We start from the raw sequence: 27,689 nt of genomic DNA on the forward strand, positions 1-27,689 counted from the left end.
CATGTTTAGTTTATAGGATGTCATAAGATGAGATGGAAAAAATGTGGAATTATATTATGTTTTAAACCATTAGATATTTCTTTTGTTTTAATATAGAGAGGTAGCATCTTGTGCTCTCTAAGGGATGCCTGTAATGTTTTATTACCTTGAGTTTTAATAAAATTTGAAGTTATTTATCAAAAAAATGTGGAAGTATAGTCCTCAATTTTTGGGAAGTAGATTCAAACAATAAAGGTGTGAAACAAATGGAAAAGAAGGGGGAAAATGTTTAACATTAAAAAAAAGGAACATCTTCCCTATAGTATTTTTAAGAGTTGATATTAGAATGTAAAAAATGAAAAAAATGCACTCTTGTTTAATTTTGTTTTGGGTTTTACTTTATTCTGCTTCAGATCTTGACTTAGTTCATTTTTACTGCAATCAAACAAAATAAACCAAAATTTAAAACAAAAATATATCAGAATTTACACTCAAATCATTTGTACTATCATGGTTTTGCATCAGTGGCAGTGCAAACTTATTTTCATTGCAACCAAATACAGCCTAAACAAATAACCCTGCTATTATCTTTCTTCTTTGTCATACCGCATACGAAATGGGGATCACCTCATTTTACTTCTCACAAAGATATAAAACAATGTCAAACCTAAAGCAAAAGTAAATTACACTCAACCCATTTGCACTTCCAATTTCCATGCATCTACACCAGTGCAAATGAAATTCCCGCTGCAAACAAACCAAGCCTCAAAGAATTTTATTTCAACTTTCTGCCTATCTAATTTTCTATCAAACCAAATAAGCTTTAACCTCCTTTCTCACAAATAATTATTCAGTATTGGAAGTTTTGATATTCGTTTTATTCTGACTTGCGTAAGTCCTTTTTTTTTGGCTCCGGTTTAGCCTGTGTGAAGGAAAAAGAAACAGTAAGGGGCATGCAAACCAATTAGACCAATTCAACATATGGAAGATTCCTTGATCATTCAGACTTCTTCACCGAAGTCTTATACCAGGACAGCCACAAAGCCATATTCATAGATTGAACTCAAAACTGGATCACATTTAAACTCTTATCTTACGGTCATGTATCTAGAGAAGAGAGATGAAGAGACAACAGTAGCTGCAGGAAAGCACGTAGAAAACCCAGAATACATTCCAACAAAAACCAAATATGAAGCTCCATAAATAACTCATGACCATTTATAGGATTCTACTTGGTATCTTTACAATTTCAAATTCCTTGGAGAGGACCCATGATTTAGTTCTTGCTTGCTTTTACTTTTCTTCATTTTCGCTTTAACCCTTGACTTTGCCATAAGTGTTTGCACCGTATTTGCAAAGTTTCCAACTGCCATCAGAATTAGAAGGATTCCGCAAACAACAACCTGCCATATGCAAAGTTTGTATCAATTAAAACTTTACTGAGAAACAATAGATCGAAGCTTGTTGGTGGACATGGCATAAAACCAAAACGAAATCACGAGTATTTCTTGCCTGCCATTCGGAAACAACACCAACCAGTGCAGTCCGCAAGAGCAATGATCCAACGTATGCTTCAAAGCCCTGGCATCAAGTATTCAAAACCCAACAAATGAAACTATAATTCAAATATGTTAAAATAGTACCTTTACATGGCATTTTTATACCACCATATTTACTATTTCCAAACAATTTTCACCTGCTAGATCTCTAGATTGAAGTTGGGAATGCCTCATAAAACTAACTACATTATAGGTGTCAGGGCTGCAAGTCAGGCTGCCCAATTTTTAAGAATTTCAACTACATCATGCTCGGGTTAGGGTTCAGGCCCATTTAAAATTTAACAAATGTCCAACCCAACTTGCAACCCTAATCGGTGTTTTCACCCTCAAGAGACATTTCACACAGATGATGAAAACACAAAAAGTTAAATTTAAAGTTAAAAAAAAAAAGATCATCTAAATGACTATCAATATGGGAATTTGTTGAAGTAACATGCAGCTCAAACTACCTGCAAAATGAACAGTATGGGGCATAACAGCCATAATTGACCTTCAACACCAGCAGTTTCTCCCCATACCACATCCATTCTTCTAGCCTGCAAATAAAATGTCACATATATCTATAATATGAGCCTTAGATAGACAAAATTATGCCAAGTATGTCACCAAAACCATCCTAGCAGGTACTAGCGTAAATAAAAGGAGGAAAAAAAGAGTTCCAAAGAAATCAAAGATAAAAATATCAAGGACCAAATCTTTATTGAATGAGATCCATAGCTACCAAAAGCCCATAATTTAGTACTTCACAAATATTTGATCCACCATGAAAGAATGGTGGGTTGAATAAATAATGATATCAGCATCTATAAAATTTGTTACTATAGCAACTAGTTGTTAAATTGCACCTTTCCCAATGCAATACGAGTATATAGCCTCTGGCGTTGATATCTATTTTGCAAGAGCATGGCAACTCCTTGCATTATAGCCCATTGAAGGAACAGATTTATCCCTCTCTGCATATAATTCAAGGGTTAGGATTGCAACAAAACATGAAAAATAAACCAGCAAATAATGGGACAGAATAACCTGCTTTTCGGCACAATCAGGTTGCCCTTTTATCTCCCATGTGAGACTGATGAGCGCCATTGCCATAGCACAGTAGTGATGGTATATCCACCTGCATCAGAATATCAGAATAAGTCCAAAGTATCTATGTTCACAACCCGGGTTGTCAGGGGAACAGATAACAGTAATTCCAAGTATGTACTTGGGGCAATTCCAAGTATGCACTGAAAGAAAGAATTATTTATTTCCCCTACTTTATTTAAGCAATCAATGCTTTCAAGGAACAAAAGGGAGCCTTCCCATATTCAGAACACTGTTCCTATGCCAATAAAAGATAGAAGTCTATGGCTCCAAATTCAAAAGTAAATTATCGTCACGAGTCTCCAAAATTGATTAAATGCATGTAGTAGTGATACCTAAAAAACTTGGGGAAAATCAGATGTGTACATCATATTTAGGAAAATAACGTAATATTAATTTCACAAGAGTGCCAAACCTACTTATATGAGTAGGAACAAAGATTCACATATCTATATCTATACTATTAATAAAAGAGCGAATAGCCCCATTTTCTGGACTTTTCATTAGACATTTTTACCCCTTATCTAAGCAACATACAACAGGCATAAAAAGGGCATATATGTCCTTTACTCTCACTCCAAAAACTGCCCATAAATTGTAAATAGTTTTGTCTTGAAGATACTGTCACGTGCAAATGCACGTACATGTTTACTTTGTTTTTTTTTTTTTATAATAACACTTCCATTAAATCATCAATAGCACATACATGTTTACTAGTTCATTTAATCTTGCACATGTCCAAGAGTTATGTGATAACGTCTTCCATTACTTTCACCCAAGATAAAGGTCTGACTTTTTGGATAGACATGTCAGTAAAAGCTAGCAGTGTTTAGTGCATTGGTTCAGTACTAGAAAACCAACATATTCATGAAATGAAAAAAGAAGAAAGAAAATTCAGAAAATATATGTTTTTGCCCTAGTAAAAGAAGAAAAGAAAGAGTGCAAATTGACCAAAATTTTAAGTTCTTCCTTGCTTTTTAGTTTAGGTTTTGAAGTCTTAAAAGGTCCGAAACAGCATGCACTGACGTGTGTTGGTTGAACCCCAACAAATAAGAAAATAATAAAAAGAAACTAGCATATAACCCACAAAATGAATATTTTAGTGCAATAAAGTCTATTTTATTGTTACTATTAAATGTGCACATGCATTATCACATGAAAATTTCAGATAATAGCAACAACAACAACAATAATAATGATTCATTGTCCTTATCAAAAAACATTTAACAAATAAGTATTAAAAAAATGGTGTAGTGATGGATTTGTTTCCTTTTAACCTAGGGACCCCAGCTTGAAATCTTCCTACTTGTCACCCAAACAGTCTGACCAGTTGACCTATCACCTGGCGAGATTTCAAGGTCCGTCTCACCTCAAAAACCACTTTTTTTGCAGAGAGAGAGAGAGAACTTATTGACTTGGTCACTCACTCAATGATCTAACCAGTTGAACTATTGACTCATTTCCATCTTTTTTTTTTTTTGATCAATAAAAGAATTTCATTAGAATTATAAGAAACGGGTACAGCAATCCAGAGGGTTAAAAAGGCTTAACTCTCTACAAGAGAGTGAAACAACATTTCACAATACAGCCCAATACAATTGATCCCTTCCCACCCCCTGCTTTGCCAAAGCATCTACAAAAGCATTTTCTGTTCTTTTCACCCACTAAAATTGGATGTCCACCCCCCTAGTTTTTTTTTTTTTTCAGTAACAGTGAATTTTATTAATAAGAAGGAAAAGCTAAATTACAAGGTAAGGAGCTAAAAACTCTTAAACCCCCAAATACCCTATAAACCCGAATTCATGAAACAATTACGAAACAGCCCAAAACATTGAGTTTCTGTTCACCCCTTGCCTAGCTAGACCATCTGCCACTGCATTAGCACTTCTTACTATCCATGTACAACGAATTTCAATATCCTTGGTGAGCCACTTGAATTTCCTCTTTTCGTTGCTGTATTTCCAGAGTGTAGAACTGTCCTCTTTTAGCCAATTTACTACAATTTCAGAATCACCTTCTATGATCAGTTTTTTACAGTTCATTTCCTTAGCCTTTTGAATCCCTTCAAGAGCGTCTAGGATCTCAGCCCTCAGAGAATCACCCACCCCAATTGGACCAGAATACATAGCTAGCAGGTTCCCGTTTTCATCCCTTGTTACTTGTAAAGAGACTGGGCCGAATGGGCCCTAACAGCCTCTCTTGTAAAATCTTTTATTTTATGTTGATGGGCCACACTTAATGGGCCTGTTATTTATTCTTGTTTTATTTTTCTTTATGTAACTGCCAAGCTGGCCGCCCACTTAAGGGCATTCTTGTCATCATCAAATTTTTAGATCTTAATAAAATAGGGTTAGAGGAGAATGGAGAATGATTCAACTTCTTCTTCTCTTACCTCTTCTCTTCGCCATCTTCTTCTCCTGTACAGTTATTCAGACCTGTTTTATTATGCTAATCACTAAGCTTAATCTTGATATTAAAAGACTGATTTACATCTTGGTATCAGAGCGGGTTTAGTTCCTCTTCCTTCTTTTTCTTCGTTCCTGTACACTCTAAAATCAAGAGAGTGTATGGAGAGATAGGTTCTCTATAGTATAGAGAATCACTTGCCTAGTTGGTAGAAGGGTTTGGGGAGTTTAGTTCTGGATAGATTTTGCCAAGAAGTGATGTTGTTCTGCTGCTGCCCGAAACCCTAGCCGACCAGAGATTTTTGAGGTTACTAGGAAAGGTGAAGCTCGGGTGTGGCGCTCTGTGCTTGGAAAGTGTCTTGTGACTGCTAAAGGAGGGCGATTCAGGTTTGGAAGAGTTTGGGTTAGTCTGATAAGTGCGACAGCATCTTCTCTCTTCCTCTCATCCGCTGGATGGAGAAAAACCCTAGTTTTTCAAGCACCCGAGTTCTGGTTTGACTTCAAGTAAGTTTACATAGTCAAAATTTCTATTCTTTGATTTCCGTTTGATTAATGGAGACATACGGAAGTGAGTTCAAGCAGGTGTCGGTAGATTCCATTTTGACTGATATTACCACAATTAAGCTAGATGGGATGAACTATCTTGCTTGGGCACAATCTATAAAAATCTATGTTTGTAGTAGAGGAAAACTCGGGTATCTCACAGGCAGTAAGGTGAAACCCGAAGAGACAGACCCTGAATTTGAAAAATGGATGCAAGAGAACTATACTGTTATACGATGGTTAGTCAACTCTATGCAACCCCATATAAGCCAACACTATCTCTGGATGTCTTCGGCTAAGGAGATATGGGACAGTGTAACTGAGACCTATTCATAGAAACTGAATGTAGCCAGAGCGTACAAATTGAAAAGTGATGTGAAAAACCCGAGACAGGGGGAGAAGAGTGTAGCAATCTACTACTCTATACTAAAATCCCTATGGCAGAAAATTGATGTTATGGAGACAGTGGTATGGGAGAGTAAAAAGGATGCTGAAATGTATAGAAAGCTGGTGGAGAGAAATAGGGTGTTTGAATTTCTCACTGGACTCAACCCTGACTTTGATATTATCAGACAGAATATTTTGGCCAGGGATGAGATCTCTCTTTCACAAGCATATGCTATGATAAGTAGTGAGGAGAGTAGGCGACAGGTTCAGCTGCAGAGTCCACCTACAGAACATTTTGCACATGCGGGAATGAAACCAAAGGGCCCTATTGAGAAAAGAGAGTAGGTGTGTGAATATTGCAAGAAACCACGGCATACAAAGGACACCTGCTAGAAGCTTCATCCTGGACTTCTCCCTGATGGGTTTAAGAACAATAATAACCCTAAGAAGGGCAGTCAGGTGGGAAAATCCAAGATTACTAATGCTGCTACAATACCTGAAGGGGGAAGTAAGGAGAGTGAAGAGAAATCAACCATTGAGCAGTTGGCTACAATGAAGCTGGATTTTGAGAAGTATGGAAGGCTCCTAAATCACCTGGAAGCTATAGTTTCTTCAGCTCACCCTTCCAACAGTACATCATTTTCATTGGCTTTTGCTCACTCAGGTACTCGTGCTTCTACAAATCATGCTTCAATTTCAGGTAATCATAAAATCCCTTGGATTATCGATTCCGGTGCATCAGACCATATGACCAGTCTATCTAACCTTTTTTGCTCATATCACCTTCTCTCCGGGAAAGAGAAAATATCCCTTGCCGATGGGTCCCTTGCCCCCATCTCTGGTAAAGGTGATATAAAGACCTCTGACACCCTGTTCTTATCTTCTGTTCTTCATGTCCCTAAGCTTAACACAAGCCTCTTATCTATTAGTAGCTTAACAAAGTCCATGAATTGCAGCATAACCTTCTTTCCCACTCATTGTGTTTTTCAGGACCTGCAGTCTCAGAGGATGATTGAGAGTGGCCATGAGGCAAACGGAATATACTTGCTAGACACACCGGATCAAGCTTTGGGACCACCTCATGGAGCTTCCTTAGAGTCAGTTGTGTCAGAGTCTGTTAACAAAATTTTATTATGTCATTTTCGGTTTGGTCACTTGTCTTTTTCTGCTTTGAGTCATCTGTTCCCAGATATGTTTAAAGGAGTGTCTTTATCGAGTCTTCATTGTGAATCATGTGAGCTGGCAAAGCATTGTAGACATTCCTATTCAATTAGCAATAAAAGATCACTTTCTCCTTTCCATATTGTTCACTCTGATGTGTGGGGACCATATCACATGCCAACCATGGGGGGTTACAGGTACTTTATCCTTTTTTTTTTATGATTACTCACGTTACACTTGGATTTATCTCATGAAATCCAAGGATGAAGTACCATCTATTGTGAAAAATTTTCATGAACTCATCCTCACCTAGTTTAATACTCGTATCAAAATATTCCGCTTTGACAATGCTAAGGAGTATTTTGAGAGAACCCTCTCCATCTATCTTGAAACTTTTGGGGTTATTCATCAAAGTTCTTGTTCCTATACTCCACAACAAAACGAGGTGGCGGAAAGAAAGAAAAGGCATGTGGTTGAGGTTGCCAGATCCCTCTTGTTTGCATCCCATGTTCCTGTAAAGTATTGGGGAGATGTTCTTACTGCTACCTTTCTGATCAACCGTATGCCCTCCCGGGTCCTTGGCTTTAAAACTCCTTTTAGTCTTCTCTTCCCGGATGAGGATCTCTTTTCTCTTCCTCTCCGTGTGTTTGGTTGTACTTGCTATGTGCAATTTCAGTCACCAAAGGCACAAGTTTGAACCTAAGGCTAATAAGTGTGTTTCCGGGATATGCTTCCACACAGAAGGGTTATTGCTGTTTTGATCCAGTTCATGGCACCCACTTTGTATCTCGGGATGTCACCTTTGCCGAGTTGACTCCCTTCTTTAGTATTCCTCCTGAGGGGGAGAAATCTGATAAACCCTTTGCTATGTCTCCAGTTGTTCCTCTTCCCATCCCTTGTGAGTCCGATCATGGGGTGTCCACCTCTTCCACTGAACCTACCTTTGATATCCCTGCTCCTCCTCCTCCTACTCCTACTCTCCAAAGGTGGTACCAAAGGCAGAGATACAGACATGTGCAGGTTGTTTCCACTCCTTCAGAAAAGCATCTTGCCACTCCCATCATTCCTGAGGAAACGGGTCAGCCCTCTATTGACCCATCTCTGACTGTCCCAAACCTTGACCTTCCTATTGCTCTTCGCAAGGGCAAGCAGAAGTGTACAACCCACTGTATCTCCAAACACTTATCGTACAACCTTCTCTCCCCTTCCTACTACTCCTTTCTTGTATATGTTTCTTCCCATGTGATACCCAAGTCTGTACCGGAAACATTATCTCAAGTTGAATGGAGGGATGCTATGATGACTGAACTTGATGCATTGCATAAGAACCATACCTGGGATATTGTGGACTTGCTGGAAGGGAAGGAACCAGTGGGTTGTAAATGGGTGTTTATCATTAAGTATCACTCTGATGACTATGTTGAGAGGTTCAAGGCTCAGTTGGTTGTTAAGGGTTACACCCAAATGTATGGCATTGACTATCTTGAGACATTTGCTCCTGTAGCTAAGATGACTTCAGTCAAGGTTTTACTTTCTCTAGCAGCTACTTTTAATTGGCCCCTACACCAATTTGACGTTAAAAATGCCTTCTTGAATGGAGACATGCATGAAGAGGTCTATATGTCTCTACCTCCAGGAGTGTATGGGAAAAAAATGAAAGGCAAGGTGTGTAAACTACACAAATCTATTTATGGTCTCAAACAATCTCCTCGACCTTGGTTTGAGAGATTTCGGGCTGCTCTTGTCTCCTTTGGCTGCATTCAAACACAATCTGATCATACATTGTTCTTGAAGAGAAATGACTCTTTGGTGACCTTCTTGATTGTTTATGTTGATGACATTGTGGTCACGGGTCATGACATTGAAGAGGCCAGTAAACTAAAAGGATTTCTCAACTCTGAATTTGAAATCAAAGACTTGGGAGATCTTCGGTATTTCTTGGGCATTGAAGTTGCTCAATCTAAGGATGGTATCTTCATATCTCAGCGCAAATATGTCCTTGATCTTCTTGTTGAAACTGGTAAATTTGGAGCTAAACCTATCTCCACTCCCATTGATCCTAATCATAAGCTTTCTGCCATAGATGGTGAACCTTTGTCTGATAAGGGAATGTTTCAGAGACTGCTTGGGAAGTTGTTATACCTTTGCATGACTCGGTCAGATATTTCCTATGCAGTAAGTGTTATTAGTCAGTTTATGCATTCTCCCAGAGATACTCATCTAGCTACTGCAGAAAGGGTTTTGTGCTACTTGAAAGGTACTCCAGGGAAAGGTATTCTATTTGCTAAGCATGGTCACATGAAGATGGAAGCCTTTACTAATGCAGATTGGGTAGAATGTATTGATGACAGAAGGTCCACCTCTAGTTATTGTGCTCTGATTGCTGGGAATATTGTGTCTTGGAGGAGTAAGAAACAATCAATAGTTGCTAGATCCTCAGCAATACAGGGCAATGGCTCATGGTGTGTCAGAATTACTATGGCTACGATCCCTTCTAGAGGAATTGGGGGTGGACTACAAGAAACCAATGATGCTCTATTGTGACAACCAAACTGCTATCAACATTGCACATAATCCTGTTCAACATGACAGAACTAAGCACATTGAGGTTGTTAGGCATTTCATAAAGGAAAGAGTCTCTTCAGGAGAAGTTTGTTTACCATTCATCACATCAGAAGAGCAACTGGTTGATATCTTGACCAAGGGAGTTCCAAGGGGGAAATTGACACACTATATAAGCAACCTGGGCATGATTGGCATCTATGCTCAGCTTGAAGGGGAGTGTAAAGAGACTGAGCCGAATGGGCCCTAACAACCTCTCTTGTAATATCTTTTATTTTATGTTGATGGGCCACACTTAATGGACCTGTTATTTATTCTTGTTTTATTTTTCTTTATGTAACTGCCAAGCTGACCGCCCACTTAAGGGCATTCTTGTCATCATCAAATTTTTAGATCTTAATAAAATAGGGTTAGAGGAGAGTGGAGAATGATTCAACTCCTTCTCTTACCTCTTCTCTTCACCATCTTCTTCTCTTGTACAGTTAGTCAGACATGCTTTATTCTGCTAATCACTAAGTTTAATCTTGATATTAAAGGACTGATTTACATCTTTACTCCCACAACTCCGGAGGGCCTTGGATTACCCATGCTGCTGCCATCAAAATTCAGTTTGGTAAATCCATGAGGTGGAGGTGTCCAGCAGGAATTTGAGGTCTTCCTGATTGAGCCTAACTCGGCAATCTCCTTCCACTTTCTAGCCATCTCATCCACTGAGAATACTACAAACAGCTACAAAGTTTTTAACCAGTGAATCACCCTAATGTGAATAGTTTCCAGAATTACTTCCGGGCTTCTCTCCTCATCAGAAAATACCCTTAAATTTCTCTCCTCCCAAACAGTCCAACACACTGCAACCCTACCACATCTCCACATGATCTTGACCCTTTTGGTTAACCCGTTAGGCATGGAAGTAAATAAGCTTTGCACATCCGAAGGGGGAGTCCACCTGCAACCAAACAAAGAAGTAAACCATTCCCAAATGACTTTAACAGAAATTAATAAGTGATATCCAGACTCACCATCAGATTTACAAAGAACACACCAGTGAGGAGACAAGCAATTATTGGGTCTTTTTCTTTGAAGTAGATCCCCTGTATTAACTCTTTCCAAAAAGGCTTCCCAACAGAAGCACCCAACCTTTGGAGGAATAGGTCGACACCAATACTTCTTTAACAAGAAAAGACATTCCAATAGGAGAAGGGGATAGAAGGGCCTTGAAGAAACAGGCACAGGAATAGGAGCCCGAGGGAGTGAGTGTCCATATTCTACTATCTGACTTCGATGGCTCAATGAAGATCCCTTCCAGAATGGAAAATAAGGATGTAATGCATGCTAACTCTTTGTCCCTGACATCTCATCTCAAGTTCAAATTCCAACCGAACCCAGAAGGAGAATTAGAAGGAACAAGAAAGGAGGAAATTGGTTCATTTTTAAGGGTAGAGATAGCAAAGAGGCTTGGAAATTGATCTTTCAAAGAGGAGTTCCCAACCCATACATGTTCCCAGAATTTAATGAGGTTACCTGAGTGTAATTCATACCTGACCCAAGGATAGAACAAGGGCAAGATGGCTTGAATAGCTTTCCAAGGAGAAGCTCTTGTAGTCCTTGCTAAGATCCCAGAGTCCCATCCATTGCCTGCCACCCCATGTATACTTTCCACTATCTTAACCCACAGTCTTTCTTTCTCCAACGAGAATCTCCACAGCCATTTCCCCCATAGTGTTAAGTTCCTAACCCTTATATTCCCAATTCCCAAACCCCCATCCTTCTTGCATACATACCACATCCCATCTGACCCTATGGTCCTTCTTCTCCGCTCCTGGCTCCCAAAGAAAGTCTCTCATTAGTTTTTCCAGCCTACTAGCCACCTTAGTCGGAATCATAAAAACTGAAAGGAAATAGACAGGAAGGTTGGCAAGAGTAGACCTTATCAAAGTGATCCTCCCACCGAGAGATAAATAATTCTTCTTCCAGTTGGCAAGTCTTTTTTCGAACCTCTCCACAACAGGGGCCCAAAATTCACCTTGCTGAGGATTATCTCCCAATGGTAAACCAAGGTAGTTTAAGGGCCAATTGGAAACTACACACCCCAGAATGTCTGCACATTTACAAACCTCCCCCTTGCCCATATTGACTCCAATTATACAACTCTTCTCAAAATTTACTCTAAGGTTTGACATTTGCTCGAAGAGTAGTATGGTGAGCTTTAGATTTCTAATCCTATTGATGTCCCCTCCTTCACAAAATAGTGTCCATGCCCCTAGTTAGCCATTTGATTTCCTTTCATTCATTAGTAAACTTCCAAAGACCTCCTCCCTTCTTTAACCAGCTTACCACCAACTTAGAGTCCCCTTCAATAATTAATTTCTATACTTTCAGTTCCTTACTCTTTCTAATACCCTCCGAAACAGCAAAGGTTTCAGCTCTAAGAGAGAGTCCCCAACCCCAATGGGGCAAGAATACATTGCTATCACCTTCCCTTTCTCATCTCTGAAAACACCCCATACACCTGAGGAGCATAGGTTACCTTCACTACTCCCATCAAGATTTAACTTAATAAATCCCCCCTTCCTCTTCCTTCTTCCTCTTGACTCCCCTCCTCTTAAGGAGGCTTATGCCTCCTTGTGTTCGGAAGGCTTATGCCTAGTACGTTTTGAACATTTATGATGAATATATAACATTAGAGACATGCCCAAATTTTCTATGTTTTTATGTCATTATTTAATTTTAATCTAAGGCACCAAAGGTTGACTTGCTTGACTCAAATGGTAGAATTGTTGACCCATCACTCAAAGGGAAATGCAGTTCCAATTTGTTTTTATCCATGATCAAATCAGCCACAGTCTGATGGGATACTGCCCACCGCAAAGGTCTCTTCGAGGGAGACCTAACCTCCTAAGTCCTAATGAGAGAAGAAGAAGAGAATGCAATAAACCAGGTCTGCCCTCTTCATTTATTCTCAGATATTTATAAAGTTTACAAGGAAGTCACGGCATGTGCATGGAAATGATCATGGCTGACGTGTCCTTGTGTACAGAAAACGAATGGGTGGGCGCTTGGATTTCTTCATCGTGTTGTGCTCCTCGTGGACTTCTATCGGCAGTGTGGGCTGGTCCACGGGCTGGTTAGTGGAATGGGTCTGAGGTGCCATTTGGGTTGGGGCCTCAACAACTCGCCCCTCCTTCAAAACAACCTTGTCTTCAAGGTTGAAGCCCGGAAACATCTTCTTGAGATTGTCGCAGTCCTCCCAGGATGCATCCTCCTCGAGCAAGTGCTTCCAAACCACCAAAGCTTCCTTGTGAACTGTTTTACCCCTTCTTACCCACCTTAGATCTCAAACCACCATTGGCTTAGGCTGCAGACATCCCTCCTCATCGAACTCAGGCAATGTGGGGCTAGCATCCACCTGAGTCCTATGCTCTTCTTTAGTAGGGAGACATGGAAAGTGGGGTGGATGCGAGGGGATGGAGGAAGGTCCAATCTGTACGCCACCTCCCCTACTCGGTCCACTATTCGAAAAGACCCAAAAAACGAGGTGCAAATTTAGGCCACTTCCTATGTGCTATTGACACTTGGCGGTAGGGCTGAAGTTTCAAGAACACAAACTCCCCTTCCTGGTAAATCACTAGCATGTGCTTCTTGTCATACTGGGCCTTCATCTGCTGTTGGGCCCGAGTCAAATGCTCCTTTAGAGAATTCAGGACTTCATCTCTCTGTTGTAGTTTTTCTTCAACCTCCACCGCTGCTGTAGAACCAGTTTCATAGGGAAGTATCAGGGATGGTCCCCTCCCATATAGTGCCTTAAATGGGCTCATCCCCAGCGATGAATGATAAGTGGTATTGTACCACAACTCGGCCCATGGTAGCCAAAGCATCCACTGTTTAGGCCTTTCCCCCATGAAGCACCTTAAATAAGTTTCCAAACTCCTGTTAACAACTTCAGATTGATTGTCGGCTTGTGGGTGGTAACTGGTGATGTGGTTCATTTGAGTCCCCTAGGCTTTGAAATATTCAGTCCAGAAGTGGCTCATGAAATCCGGATCCCTATCTGTCACAATGGACCAGGGGTGCCATGAAGTCGGGTCACCTCCTTCACAAAGGTGTTTGCTACCTGGGCCGCTGTATATGGATGCACCAGCCCAACAAAATGGTTGTATTTGGTTAATCTGTCCACTACTACCATGATCACTGATTTACCCATGGACGTTGGAAGTCTCGTGAGAAAATCCATGGTGATATCTTCCCATACCTGTGTCGGAATTGGAAGGGGCTGCAGCAACCCTGACGGAGTTTGATGATCAGAGTTGTAGCGTTGGCAAGTAGGGCATTCTGCTACAAACTGCTGGATGGCCTTCTTCATCCCTGACCAAAATAAGTTTTGGCTTACCCTGCGGTAGGTCCGGAGTATTCCTGAATGGCCACCCAAGGTAGAGCAGTGAAATAACTGAAGTAACTCCGAAAGAAACTTTGATTTGGCTGTAATCACTAGGCGCCCTTTAAAGAACAGATCTGGCCCCACTAGGTGGAACCCTGGGACTGTAGCGGGACATGCTTTGAGTCTCTGAACAAGCTTCTGAATTGTTTCATCCAGGTGGGCTTCTTCTTTGAGCTTGGCCAAGATAGGAAAATTGGGACAGAAGACGCCCAACATGGACACTTCATGGCTGCGGGACAGAGTGTCCGCTGCCTTGTTCATTGCGCCGGGTTTGTACTCCACCCGGTGGTCAAACCCCAACAATTTATACAGCCACTTCTGTTGATCTGGGCTGTGCACTGGCTGTTATAATATGTGCTTGAGGCTTTGGTGATCAGTACGGATGACAAAGGAGTGGCCCAACAGGTAAGATCGCCACTTCAATACCAAGAGGACAACCGCCATCGACTCTTTATCATAGGTAGATTTCAGTTGGGCCTGGGTAGACAATGCTTTACTGAAGTAGGCAATGGGTCTTCCCTGTTTCATAAGGACTGCTCCCACCCCCGAACTCTTGAGAAAAATCCAGTAAAGGCGAGAGTGGGTGGTGTGGACAGGGCCTGTTTGAGAGCCTGGAATGTGGCTTGGGCCTGGGCATCCCAACGAAATGCATTCTTTTTTAGTAGCTGGGTCAGTGCGCTGGCTATCAGGTCATAGTTCTTTATAAACCGTCTGTAGTAACCGGTTAGGCCCAGGAACCCCCTAAGAGCCCATATAGAATTTGGAATGGGCCAGCTAACCACGGTTGCAATCTTATCAGGGTCAGCTCTAACCTGGTGAGAGACAATATGGCCTAGGTAGTGCACCTCTCTCTAGCCGAATAGGCATTTGTCTCTCTTGGCGTAAAGCCGATGCTGCCTCAAGACCTCCAAAGAAACTTTCAGATGCTGTAGATGAGATTCCCAACTGTCACTATACACCCAAATGTCATTGAAAAATACCAGGATGAACCGTCTGAGGTAGGGCCGAAATATATCATTCATTAGAGCCTGAAAAGTGGACGGAGCGTTGGTTAGCCCGAAGGGCATAACCAGGAATTCATAGTACCCGTCGTGAGTCCGGAATGTCGCCTTTGGCACATCCTCCAGGTGGACCCAGATCTGGTGGTACCCGGCCCTCAGGTCTAATTTGGAAAACACTGTAGCAGCACCTAATTCATCGAACAACTCGTCGATAACTGGTATGGGAAATTTGTCCTTCACCGTGACACGGTTCAAGGCCCGGTAGTCCACACAAAATCTCCATGTGTCGTCTTTCTTTTTTACCAACAGGACGGATGAGGAAAAAGGGTTGGAGCTGGGTTGTATCATTCCCTTTTTCTTCAAATCAGCTACAATGTTCTCAATTTCAGACTTCTGAAAATGGGGATAATGATACGGTTTCACATTGGCCGGACCTGCCCCTGGCAAGAGGGAAATCTTATGGTCTTGGTCCCGTTTCGGGGGAAGATCCATGGGCTCTTGGAAAATATCTTGGTAAGCCTGCAGCAGTATAGATAACTCTGTGGAATCCCCTCCTGGGCCTACTGAACCTATTGGAAGCTTGAGTGTGGGCCCCACTGGGTCGCCTCCCAAATAGAGAATGACAGGTGGGGAGGAATGGTGGCTTGGCTTGATTGTTAGGCTGAATTCTTCTTGCAATGGGGGCCCCAGGTCGAGGCCTTGGAGAGTGCAACTCTACCCGTCTACTATGAAGGTCATGGTCAGACGGGCCCAATCACAAGTCACTAGGTCCAACTGTCAAAGCCACTGGATGCCCAAAATCACATCAGGCCCCCTTAACTTCAACGGGTGAAGGTCGGCTTGGAGTGTGTGCCCTTGCACCTTGATCTTCACAGCTTTTCAAACCCCATCACAACTGAGTTTCTGTCCATTGGCTACATGGACAGAGAAAGCGGGTATGGGTCCCATTGCTAAATGGAGCTGATCAGCTAGCTGCTCTGCCACAAAATTTAGAGAGCTCCCGCTATCCACCAATATATCCATCGAACTACCTCCGATCACTGCTCTAAGCCTCATGGTACGAGGTGAGGAAATGCCAATCAGGGCATGGAGGGAGATCTCCAGCCCCTGCTCTGAAGATTCTTCATCAACTTCCGGGTTCCCGTCTTCAACTGCGGGATCCTCCTCTTCATGGTCCTCCGGCTCTAATAAGAAAAGTTGGGGTTTCTTGCATCAATGCCCGGGTTCAAATTTTTCATCACAATTATAGCAGAGCCTACATTCGCGACGTGACTGCATCTCCGCCCATGAGAGACACCTAAGGGGTAAACCATTCAGCTCAACCGGCCTGGTTAAACCCGGATCAGTTTTGGTCGAGGGAGTCTTGAGGATTGGTCCGGCCAAGGCCAGTTTAGTACCTGTTTAAGCTTGTTCAGTCTTTCTTCATGCAGGCGGGCTAAGTGGGTCGTCGCATTTACGGTGACTGGTTGCAGAGCCTGTACTTCATATCGGATCTCATCCTTCAAACCCCCTAAGAAGGCTCCCACCAACGCCGATTCATGCCACCTGTAAACCCAAGAAGCCAACCTCTCAAACTCGTTCTGATACTCCCTCGCTGCCCCCATTTGTTTTAGTCTTGACAGAGATTCATCAAAGTTCTCAAGCCCTGATGGTCCAAAACAGTGATAGATGGCTTCTGTAAATTATGTCCACCCAATCTGAGGGATAGAACGTCGATACCATTGGAAACAATAGATGGCCTCCCCTTCCAAATGGATTGAAGCCATTGATACATGCTGATGTCCTGTAATTTCGTTTATCTCAAAGAATCTTTCTGCTCTAAATATCCAAGAAATAAGATCCTCACCTGAGAACGTGGGAAACACTAACTTGGCCATCCTTTTGAATCCAGAACTTGCGTGCGAGTGGCCGGAGTGGCTGGAACCTTCGTTATCCCCTTCGCGTAGGTTGGATTGGGATGACCTCTAGAACTGGCTGGCTACTACCAAAATGGAATCCTTCAAATCTTTCAACTCCCTGAACACCTTGTGAAGCTCTTCTTTGATATTGTCGATTCGACCCTCCATTGTTGAGGATCTCGTGTTCATCATCTCTCTCTAGACAGCAGCTCTAATACCAATTTGATGGGATACTACCCACTGCAAAGGTCTCTTCAAGGGAGACCTAACCTCCTAATGAGAGAAGAAGAAGAGAATGCAATAAACCAGGTCTGCCCTCTTCGTTTATTCTCAGATATTTATAAAGTTTACAAGGAAGTCACGACATGTGCATGGAAATGATCATGGCTGATGTGTCCTCCTTGTGTACAGAAAACGAATGGGCAGGCGTTTGGCTTTATTCATCGTGTTGTGCTCCCCGTCGGCTTCTATCGGCAGTGTGGGCTGGTCCCCGGGCTGGTTAGTGGAATGGGCCTGAGGTGCCATTTGGGTTGGGGACTCAACATAGTCAAACTAGTTGGCTCATCAACCAATGAGGATTTTGGGTCCATTTCACCACCAAAATACTTGCCTACAAAGAATTGTTGACTTAATCAACAACCTAGTGACCCAACTAGTTGAACCATTAAACCATTTGACCCAATCAATGGATCATGTGTCAGATATTACTTCTCTTTTTTCTAATCTTTTTGCATTGCTCTTATTTTTGTCACAGATATTTTTGGTTTAGTATGATGAATATATAATTTTAGAGATGTACCCAAACTTTTTCTACAAATTTCTTGTAATTTTTTATATATTTATATTTTTATTATTTAATTATGACATCATTAGTTGACCCATCATCTAAACAAACAGTTAAACCACAGGCCCACCACCCAAAAAAAAAATACGGTTTCATTTTCAACCTAGTTTTAAAAACATTGGATTTCATACCATTAAAATTATGGGGTATAGAGACTAGAGTTAAGTTTGTGAAATTCAATTCTAAGAAACAAAATTGCTTTAAATATAAGAGTTAATGAGAGAGAATGAAAGTTAACACCTTAAATATAGGAGTTAATGATTGATCAAAAAAAATATTATAGGAGTTAATGAGAGAGTATAATGCATTGAAATGTAGTAGTTCAAATTAAGTTTTCTTTCCCCAAATAAGAGGAGCCAAATTTGAAAATAAAGGCACTTTAATCAAGGAAAAGTCCAGAATCCCAACATTTTATAAATCTCAAAATATAAAGAATACAATACAAAATGCTTTATAGCACCATGTATGACGCTTAAGTGAGGCAACCTTCCATGGGTGCCTTGTCGTCTAGGTACCCACCAAGGTGCCACCTTGACAACTATGATCTCAGTTAAACATAGTTGTCTTCTAAATAGCAAGAAGAAAAGCCCAAAAAAAACTTGGCTATGCTGCAAGAAAGAAAGAGATGCTTAGCATCTTCTTCATAACCGTTATACACATAGCATACACTAAGCAAATGAAAATCCATTCTCTTCAAATGATCTATTGTAAGAACGCTATCCAAATCCACTAGCCAAGCAAAATCCTCCACCCTAGGTGGTATTCGATTGCTCCAAATACCACAAAGAGGACCATAATCTACCTGAATATGGATGAGAGCATTACAAATTGATAATTTTAGTGAAATGACCATTTCTTTATTCCTTCCACCATCTCCTTTTTTTTTAACTGTAAGGTAAGCAAATCCTCCACCTTAGGTGGTATTGGATTGCCCCAAATACCATAAAGAGCAGCACAACCTACCTGGTTATGGATGAGAGCATTACAGGTTGATACTTTTAGTGAAATGACCATTTCTTTATTCCTTCCACCATCTAGAATCTGAATCTTCACAAAAGATACCTTCTACACAAAGCTTACAAAGTAGTAACCCCATTCTCTATCCAAAAGAGCACTCCTAGTCCTGAATCTACGACACCAAAACGCCTTTCCTTTTCTGTTTTCAAAACAATTGCTAATTGTGATATTTTTAAGGCTCAGCCCATAAAGCCTGATATTTCTTAACTCTTACATGCATTGCTTAAGTTTCTCTCAACAAAGGTTAGTAGCAACGCACGCTCTGTGTGGAAGTGCTGCTGAATGAGCAGTTCATCTTCAATGCCTAAAACAAGTTGGTTGATCTTCATGTTTGGATTTACACATAGGTACTTCAGCATCTTCTTTGGCAACCATTTGGAAAGACAATAACCCAGTCAGTAGAAGATTTTTTCTTTTTTTGGGAAAAGTTAACTGAATTCCTTAAAATAAGAGAGGTGTACAAATACAAAACAGGGGTCAGACCCCTAAAGATTACACAGGAGTTACTCTATCACAGTACAAGCTACAAGGTCTCTAAAATAGCACCCAGTTTTGCTAAGCCATCTGCAATAGCATTTAAATCCCTTGGAATCCATAACAGATTTACATTCATAGAAGCCAATAAGTCCCTTGCCTCTGCTAGATTGAGTCTCCACGGTCTAGCTTCCTGCTTTCCTAACCATTTTATGGTATCTGCTGAGTCGCCTTCAATGGAGAGGTTCTGAATACCCAGTCTGTTGATTAAGCAGATCCCTGTAAGTGCAGCCATCACTTCAGCCTTGGTAGAATCAGCTATACCAATCAGTTCACTGTACACCCAGCAGATGTTCTCATTTTCATCTCTTAAAACTCCTCCAATGCCAGCAACACCAGAGTTACCTGAGGCACTTCCATCAATGCTTAGAGTCCAAGCTCCTTCCCTTCTGAGAAATGGACCCCTGGAGATGGGTGGGGAGGATGGGGAGGAGAACAGGAAATTAACAGCATTCCTGTTAAGATCGTTTACATTGATTCCTCTGAACTCGTCTGAGCTGGAAGCCCACAAAATACAGTGATAGTTGATTTGAGAGATCAACTCACTCTTGGACTTGGCCTTATGGCCTTATTCTCAGAATGGGTGTCAGCCATATAATGGGTGTTGCAGTCAGCCCATTAACTAATCAGGGCAAAGTGCTGGAATCCAGAAATTCAGGGGGCCAAGTGTCATGACCCCTAACTACAGGGTAGGTGTTGTAGTTTATCCAAAATTTTATTGGTTGAGGGAAAAGAATATTTACAATGATTCATCATCATCATCCAAGCCTTATCCCAACTATAATGGGATCAACTACATGAATCTCATTTTGCCAATCCATTCTATTTAAAGCCATATCCACTGTTAAATTATTAGTCCTTAAATCATTTCTTACTACTTCTACCCATGTCCTTTTTGGTCTACCCCGATCTCTTCTACCCCCTTCACTTCTTCTAAGTGGTGCAGTTAGTGGTCTTCTATGTACATGCCCAAACCATCTTTGTCTACTCTCTCTCTCATTTTATCACCTATTGGAGCTACTCCTAGGTTCCTATGGCTAACTTCATTCCTAATCCTATCCTTTCTAGCTTTTCCACTTATCCATCTTAGCATTCGCATTTCTGCCACATTCATTTTCTGGACATGTTTTTTGACCGCCCAATGCTCCACTCCATACAACATAGCTGACCTTACAACTGTTCTATAGAATTTTCCTTTTAATCTATAAGTGGTGTTCGCCCATCACATAAAAGTCCAGATGACCCCTCCATTTGCTCATCCTGCTCTAATTCTTTGGGTGACATCCTCCTCAATCTCTCCCTTGTTATGAACTATTGAACCAAGGTACCAGAAATACCTAACCCCATATTTGTTCTTTACAGATTAATCTACATAGTAAGAGGCCATCACCCAATGTTGGTCCCAGTCATGTAGGGTCTTGGACGGGGTGGACTGGATATAGTCCCAACCTTTGGAATTTTTTTTCACAAAGTGGCAACTCTCGGACTTGGACCCGCCTTCTCATGCTTGACAGCCCATTACAAAAAGTAACAGTCCTAGATCGAATGTACATGGTAACCCACCAAAATAACTTTTCCCTGTAATCCCCTTGTCTAGCAAGTAAATCAGCTATTCTATTAGCTGCCCTATGAATCCATACCCATGACACCTCAATTTCCTTGGTGATCTGTTTTGCGTGTCTTAAAGTTTTCCGATGCTGCCAGGTTCCTTGGATTTCATTCTTCAGCCATCCAACCACTGTTCTATAGTCATCTTCTATTACTGCATTGCACAGGTTCAATCTTTTGCACAGTTTCAATCCTTTGATTTCAGTCTCTTGCATAGATTCAATCCTGCAGAACCACGCTTACCTATATGTCTCCTGCACTTCCAATACTGCAGCGATCAAATTGAGTTTCACTTGATTCAAGGCAGGTGGGACCCAATCTCTCATCACTTTAAAATTGGAAGTAGAAGAGTTTGCCACATACTGCCATCCTATAATTATATCACTCTCAAAAACAATTTCCCAAGTCTTGACCCAATTCACCATTCGAATCAATAATTCTTTTCAAATGACAGCCCCCTTAGAATTCCTTTTTCCATAAAATATTCTATTATGCCTTTGTTCCCAGAGTGATCAAAGAACAGCTGCCATAGTGCATCTCCATACAAACTTTTCCCCTTTTCTTTCTTGGGTTGAAAAAAGAATGCTTCAATAGGGCCTCTATATCTCCAGGATGGGACCACCGAAGAGCGAACCCAAATGCTGGAAGCAAACTTCAGGAGATAAGTAGTATAGATTCCCCACTTGCATCACAAAGAAAGTGCTTGTGAGGTCAGATATACCAACTAGGCCTCCTTTTTTATCAGTAAAATATTACACTCATTTAGTTAGATTAGAGAAAATTACATATTTATGTTCATTCATTTAGATTACCAACTAGGCCACCTTTTTGACAAAGTTTCACAAGAGTGATCTCCAGATGTACTTCCCAACAAAACAAGCCCTAATTTTGGTGCCATAGCATATTCAACTACCTATCCAACAAGATCAACTGATCAAGATTGTGCAATTCAGACAGCAACTGGGCAAGTTAATGCTCATTTACAGATAGCTGATGACTCTGTGACAAGATTTCTATTTTTCAAAGAAAGTAAAGTATTGTTGATACACCAGCACCCATGTACACCAAGGATCTGTACATTGGGAATATACAAAAATATTTTCAACCCTTTGCACCCTGGTTTATAGCACGAGGCCTAGGAATTATGATGGAAATGTAATGCATTGTTGAACGAGCAAGTTTTAGCTGAATGCAATGGCTGTTCAGCTGGCTGTGGAACCAATTATAAGGTTCCACACCAGTCTTAAAATACATGGGACCCACAGCTTTCACAATGGGGCCCATGAATTTATTACTGCCGTGTAACTTCACCATTGGTTCCAAAGCCCCGTGAACAGCCATCGCGTTCAGCTAATCCGAATTCTTGTTGAACTCAAGTTGTAAGTCAGCCTTGGAGCTGTTTGCCCTATACAAAGCTATGGAGATATGGATAAAAAATGATGTACAGCTTGAAAATGTCAATACAATTTGGCTAGTCTTACCACCCACCCTTGTTTAAAACTGTTCAAAGTTTCGAATTCACATTACAGACTTCCACCTTGGGAAGCCACCCCTCTAAATAGTTGGTTCCTCTTTAATCTTGTCTTGCCAAAGGCCACCTCAGAATTATTTGGATTTGAAGATTCCAATTATCTCAGAGTTTCTCTGGATCTTCTAGATAGGAGGCATTTTTGTTATCTTGATTAATTCTGTTTTAGCAATAACTTTGCCTTTTTTTTCAAATTTATGTTTTAAGGTTTGGAATTTCTGGTTACCATGTTGGTACATTCTATTCTCCTGTTTTGAGTAATTCTGTTTTGTTTTTGAGATCCAAAACAGAATCCAATTATTCCCTAAGATATTCACCCTGCTTAGCATAGTTTACTAGCAGTTAGGCTGATCAATCATCACCCCTTTCACCAAGCAGGCTTATCCCTTTCTTTTATTTGAGCCATGCAGCCACCTTTTCTTTAAAAAAAAAAAAAGACACATCACCCCCGTTATTTGTCCCACCATTAGCTAGTCTAGACCCCATACCCCTCCAACACCATATAGTTCATGCATCATAGATGCTAAAAAAGTTTACTACTATCTAGTATATTTGCTTTAATCATGTATAATCAATATTGTCATCCAAGGACTCCAAGCATGGGAGAATCTTGGATCTCAGGACAGGGGACCTGTACATGGGTCCAAGGCCCTCATAATTCAAAAATTGCTCAGGACCTACTTTATAAGGTCCTGACTAATACATTCTTATGTCCAAACTTATACAACCAAATGACCTTTAACCATCTGATTTCAGCATTATTTGTGAAGTTCTTTTTCAGATTGAGATAAACTTCCTCCAGTTCAATCAAATTCAATAAAATAAGAAAATTACAATCTTTTGCTGATGTTGGTTTTTGACCTTTCTGGACATTCACCAGGAAAGGTGATTAGTCCCTGGCTCACTGCTTCAGCAATGACCACAGGTCAATTCAGGTCGGGCCGATTGGTCAATGGACATGCTTATCTATATATTATAGAACAATTTCATACACCAGTTGTTGGGGATGGATACATGAATATTGTTCCACCATTCCATTCTATTTGGTGCCATATCCATTGTTAAACTATGGGAGTTTCACTACTCACTAACTGTAGTAATTTAAAAGGCATCTCTGAGATGTATTTTAAGGCCTTCACCATGCCTGGCCCATTTGCAGCCCTTTTGAAAAGGCACATACTTGGTGCGCCTTACACTTCAGTTCAGTCATGCGCCTTTTGGACCCCCTGAGCCTGACCAAGCCCCTTGAGGCAAGCCCAAACAAGTCCATGCTAGGGTCTTAAATTCTTAATCTGTAAATAAAAAATTGGTTTTATAATTTTAACTATAGCTCCTTGAATTGTTTGAGGCAAGCCCAAACAAGTCCATGCTCACTCACTCACTGAAGCTCCGAAAACACCCCACCCACCCACCCCTTTGTTAATGTTGTCCATCCATTCTTCTTAATGCAAAACATTTTTAAAAGATAAGGAACTATAATTAAAATTATAAAACCAATATTTTATGTACGGATTAAGAATGTAAGACCCTATCATAGGCTTGTTTGGCTTGTCTCAAGAAGCTTGCGCCTTACGCCTCAGGTGCAAAAACCCCTTTGCACTTTTTAAAGGAAAATAGAAATTCATTAAAAAGAAAAAGGAGAGTACATAAGAAAGGTGATATCTCATCACCTGAGAGAAAGAAGATGACCACCTAAACCATAATTTCAACTAAACACATTAACAAAAACTTAACCAAAATCTTAAACCAAACACTTCTTGAAACCATGTCACCACCCCCTAGACTCCCAAACCTGAAAACAACCACAGACCTCCATCTCCTCTGAAACAAAGAACCAATTTGCAAAAACACTGACTAGCTGATGGGCCAGTAATCAAATATGTGACAAGATTTCACAAATCTGATGTACTTGGCAAATACATGCCCAATAAATGTGTGAGTTGCTCCGAAAGCCCACAACATGAGTCCATATCCATTTGTAAACTATGGGCCCTTAAATCGTTTCTCACTACTTGATGGGTCAATAATCAGAATTTCATAAAAATTATGTATTCAGAAAACCAAAGCCCAATAAATGTGAGTTTCTCCAGAGGCCCAAAACATTGAATCCTTTACAACAAGCCCAAGAAGTTAATTGCTGTCAGGACCCCATGTGATATTCAAAAGGTACACTCTCAACCAAATCTTATCAAGATTCTTATAGCCAAATCTTCTCAAGTATTTGACTGGACCCTCAAGATTTTCTGAATATTTGAAGGATTTAGAAGATTCATTCTCTAGCAAGCATTTCTTTAGCCTCATTACTTAGGAAAATAAATATATGGTAGGTCTCAAAAAAGAATTCTGAATTTTCAATATAAAACCATGTAAACATTCTTTTGAGCAATTAATAAATGAATGAAGCTGAAATATTCCTACAAATCTATGGTTTGGTGCTGACTCTCCTGCATTCTGTCCACCCCTAACTAAGAAGCTGTGGGCTTTGTGGCCTGATTCCAGCTTCCATGGACCCATTCCATCCATTTATTCCCCCATTCCCCTTTCTTGTTGTGAAAATCAAATATTAGTATAATTGCAATCTTACTCAATGAACCTCACAACAAAGACTCTAACATCCCACCCTTCTTTGTTCCTTTTATTTCCCTCCTCTCCTAAGGCTATGTTGATTGCCCAGAAAGTGTGTGTGTGTGTGTGTGTGTGTGTGAGAGAGAGAGAGAGAGAGAGAGAATTTAGAAACTTTCTTAATAAATCTGCAAAACAAGTGTTATGGTTAGTCTGGGAAAGTTTGTAGGCCCACAACAAAATATCATCGATTCTTACTAATAAAAAAATATATTGTTGTTTCTAAAAAGTTCCTTTTAAATGTTGCTTTTTTTTTGTAACAGTTACTTTTGCTTGATAACTAAGCATATTACAGAAAATAAAGATTTTCTTTCATTTTCTTTGCTTCTCTTTTCTTTCACTTTCTTATATACTCTTGCCAACCAAATGTAGCCTCAGTCTCTGCAAAGCTTCAGTCAACAAAGACAGAAAAAAAAATCATCAGAAAAGTACGGACAGGCCCAATGCAGATTTCTGAATTCCACTGCAGATCTATAAACATTCAAAATGTCGAAAACCCCCACTCTATACACCAATGCCCGCCCGTGAATTGGCATCAATTCTGAGCTGGCACCTACCCCAACTGTATTTTGGGCCTAAAAATTCTGACCCTGGGATGAACCCATCATTCTCCCAAAAATAATTGAATGAATAAATTATAAAAATATGATACTTAGATTGAACAATTTTTTACCTGAATCCAAGGATTAAAATTACGCAACGTATCGGCTGATTTGTATCATATCGGTGGGTCACCAATACAGAAAATAATGGGTGTCTTGGGTTTTAAAACCGAACTGGACAAAAAACCGTTCAGGAGTCCAGTTCCCGGGTCGAACGGTCCAATCGTTCAAACCGAACGGATGGCCCGTTCTGACAAAAAAATTACAAATGACCAAAAACCATTGGACGGTTGGAACGATTCAACCGCCAGTGTCAGTGGTTTGCTGACCAAATCAACAGTTTTTGGCCAAAAGATGGTTCTGGGGTAAAATGGAACCGGTCAGGTGACCGGTTCCCGGTTTTCCAGTCCGACCATCCGGTCTGGTTTTAAAACCATGCCTGTTTCGGGGGGTAGACAGGCCTTATACCAATCCCCCTGAAAAGGTTTGAAAAAATAAATAAATAAATAAATGTAAAGTGCCTTGATACATGGCATATCAGACTATCGATATTAAAATCTTGTCTGAATCATGAATAACAATATTAAGTTTAATATTTCCATTTCCAACAAAATAAAAGTCTAAAAACATATGCAAAACTTAAGCACTTCATCCAAAACCATGGTTTATGGGTCACATAAATTCTAAACAGGTCATCTTGCTCATTCCAGGTTTCAAGCAATATCTGGTCAGACTGAACTGTGAAGGTAGCCACGTTACAAGTTTTCCAAGTCAACCTGTTGGGTCAATCCAATTTTTATAACTATGCCCTTTTGGTCTTTGCCATTACTCATTCCAACTCACATTTCTGTCCTTCCATGTATCATTTTAAAGCTTTCAACCAATGTTTTAATAGGTGTTTGAGGCATGCTGGAGGTGTAGATGCCTCTGAGGCATATGCCTGAAACTCAAACACCTTCTGCATGACACATACATATCTGGTATGCCTCAAAATTGAAAGAAAGAAAAGAAAATAAATAATCCTTCTCTTGAGGAGGCTTATGCCCCCTTGCACTCAGGAGACTTTAACGCCTCATGCCTCCAGGTAGTGGAATGCCTCACATCACGCCTCAGAATTTTAAAACTTTGCTTCAACTTGCATCAAACCACTTCTTTTTTTTTCTGATAATGCCATTGTGCTTCAATGCATTTGAACAGAATGTTTCTCAACTTCATCCTTTACCTATTGACCAATTCCTGGTCTTGCCAGTCCATCTGAACAGCCTCATTTGGTCTATATTCTTTCTTGGTTATCCAATATTCTTGCTGTTGTTTTTCTATTGAGCTGATAATTTTAAAAAAGATAAAAACAATAAACTAGTAACAGAAGACAATACTCCAGAAACACGTCCAAGAAGCTCAGGAAAGGAAGTACAACAGATAATTTTGTTGACAAAAAAGAGAAGGAAACACAAGAAACAATCTTGTTGATGAAAAGTAACAAACAGGAAATTCAACAGCATTAAAGAGTGATTACAATTACCATGGACGAATATCACTTCCGTTCACCCTTAATATGTTCTCTCGCAAAGCCAAACTTGTGTAGAGAAACAATAGCCAGGCCTGAAGAAGATATTTTCAATATTAACTTCATAAAATGCCCGACTTAGATAGAATTCCATTTGAAATGCAGAACACCTTGAAGACATTTTGTACCTGGTACAGCTGAACTGGCAAAGTTGGCAAGCATCCATTCCAGACCCAAGACCTTAAAAATAGTAGTGTTGATGGGAAGAGAAGGAACATAAAGGCAGTTCTATCCTGCTCACAGAAGATAATAATGTGTCAAGCCCAAAAGTGTTGTCATAGTCTTATGACTTACAATACGATTCATCATTTGAATCATGAATCCCAAGGGCTTCAATTAGAATCTTTTGTA

The 27,689-nt window shown here is 40.4% G+C and overlaps 1 protein-coding gene across 1 annotated transcript in view; it reads right to left on the reverse strand.

Moving 5' to 3' along the window:
• Positions 1–1,032: 1,032 nt before the first annotated feature.
• Positions 1,033–27,689, reverse strand: part of LOC148846478 (uncharacterized) — a 28,802-nt gene continuing 2,145 nt past the window's right edge. Inside the window, exons 4-10 of the mRNA XM_088955825.1 lie at positions 27,467–27,571; positions 27,294–27,373; positions 2,565–2,655; positions 2,384–2,491; positions 1,988–2,074; positions 1,492–1,560; positions 1,033–1,382 (exon numbers count right to left, since the gene is read on the reverse strand). Coding sequence (XP_088811951.1) covers positions 1,221–1,382; positions 1,492–1,560; positions 1,988–2,074; positions 2,384–2,491; positions 2,565–2,655; positions 27,294–27,373; positions 27,467–27,571 — 702 coding nt within the window. The 3' untranslated portion in view covers positions 1,033–1,220. The remainder of the gene's footprint in view (positions 1,383–1,491; positions 1,561–1,987; positions 2,075–2,383; positions 2,492–2,564; positions 2,656–27,293; positions 27,374–27,466; positions 27,572–27,689) is intronic.

This window comes from Nelumbo lutea, chromosome 7 (genome assembly GCF_056320005.1).
Source record: "Nelumbo lutea isolate HS-2025 chromosome 7, American lotus-T2T, whole genome shotgun sequence".
Lineage (NCBI taxonomy): Eukaryota > Viridiplantae > Streptophyta > Magnoliopsida > Proteales > Nelumbonaceae > Nelumbo > Nelumbo lutea.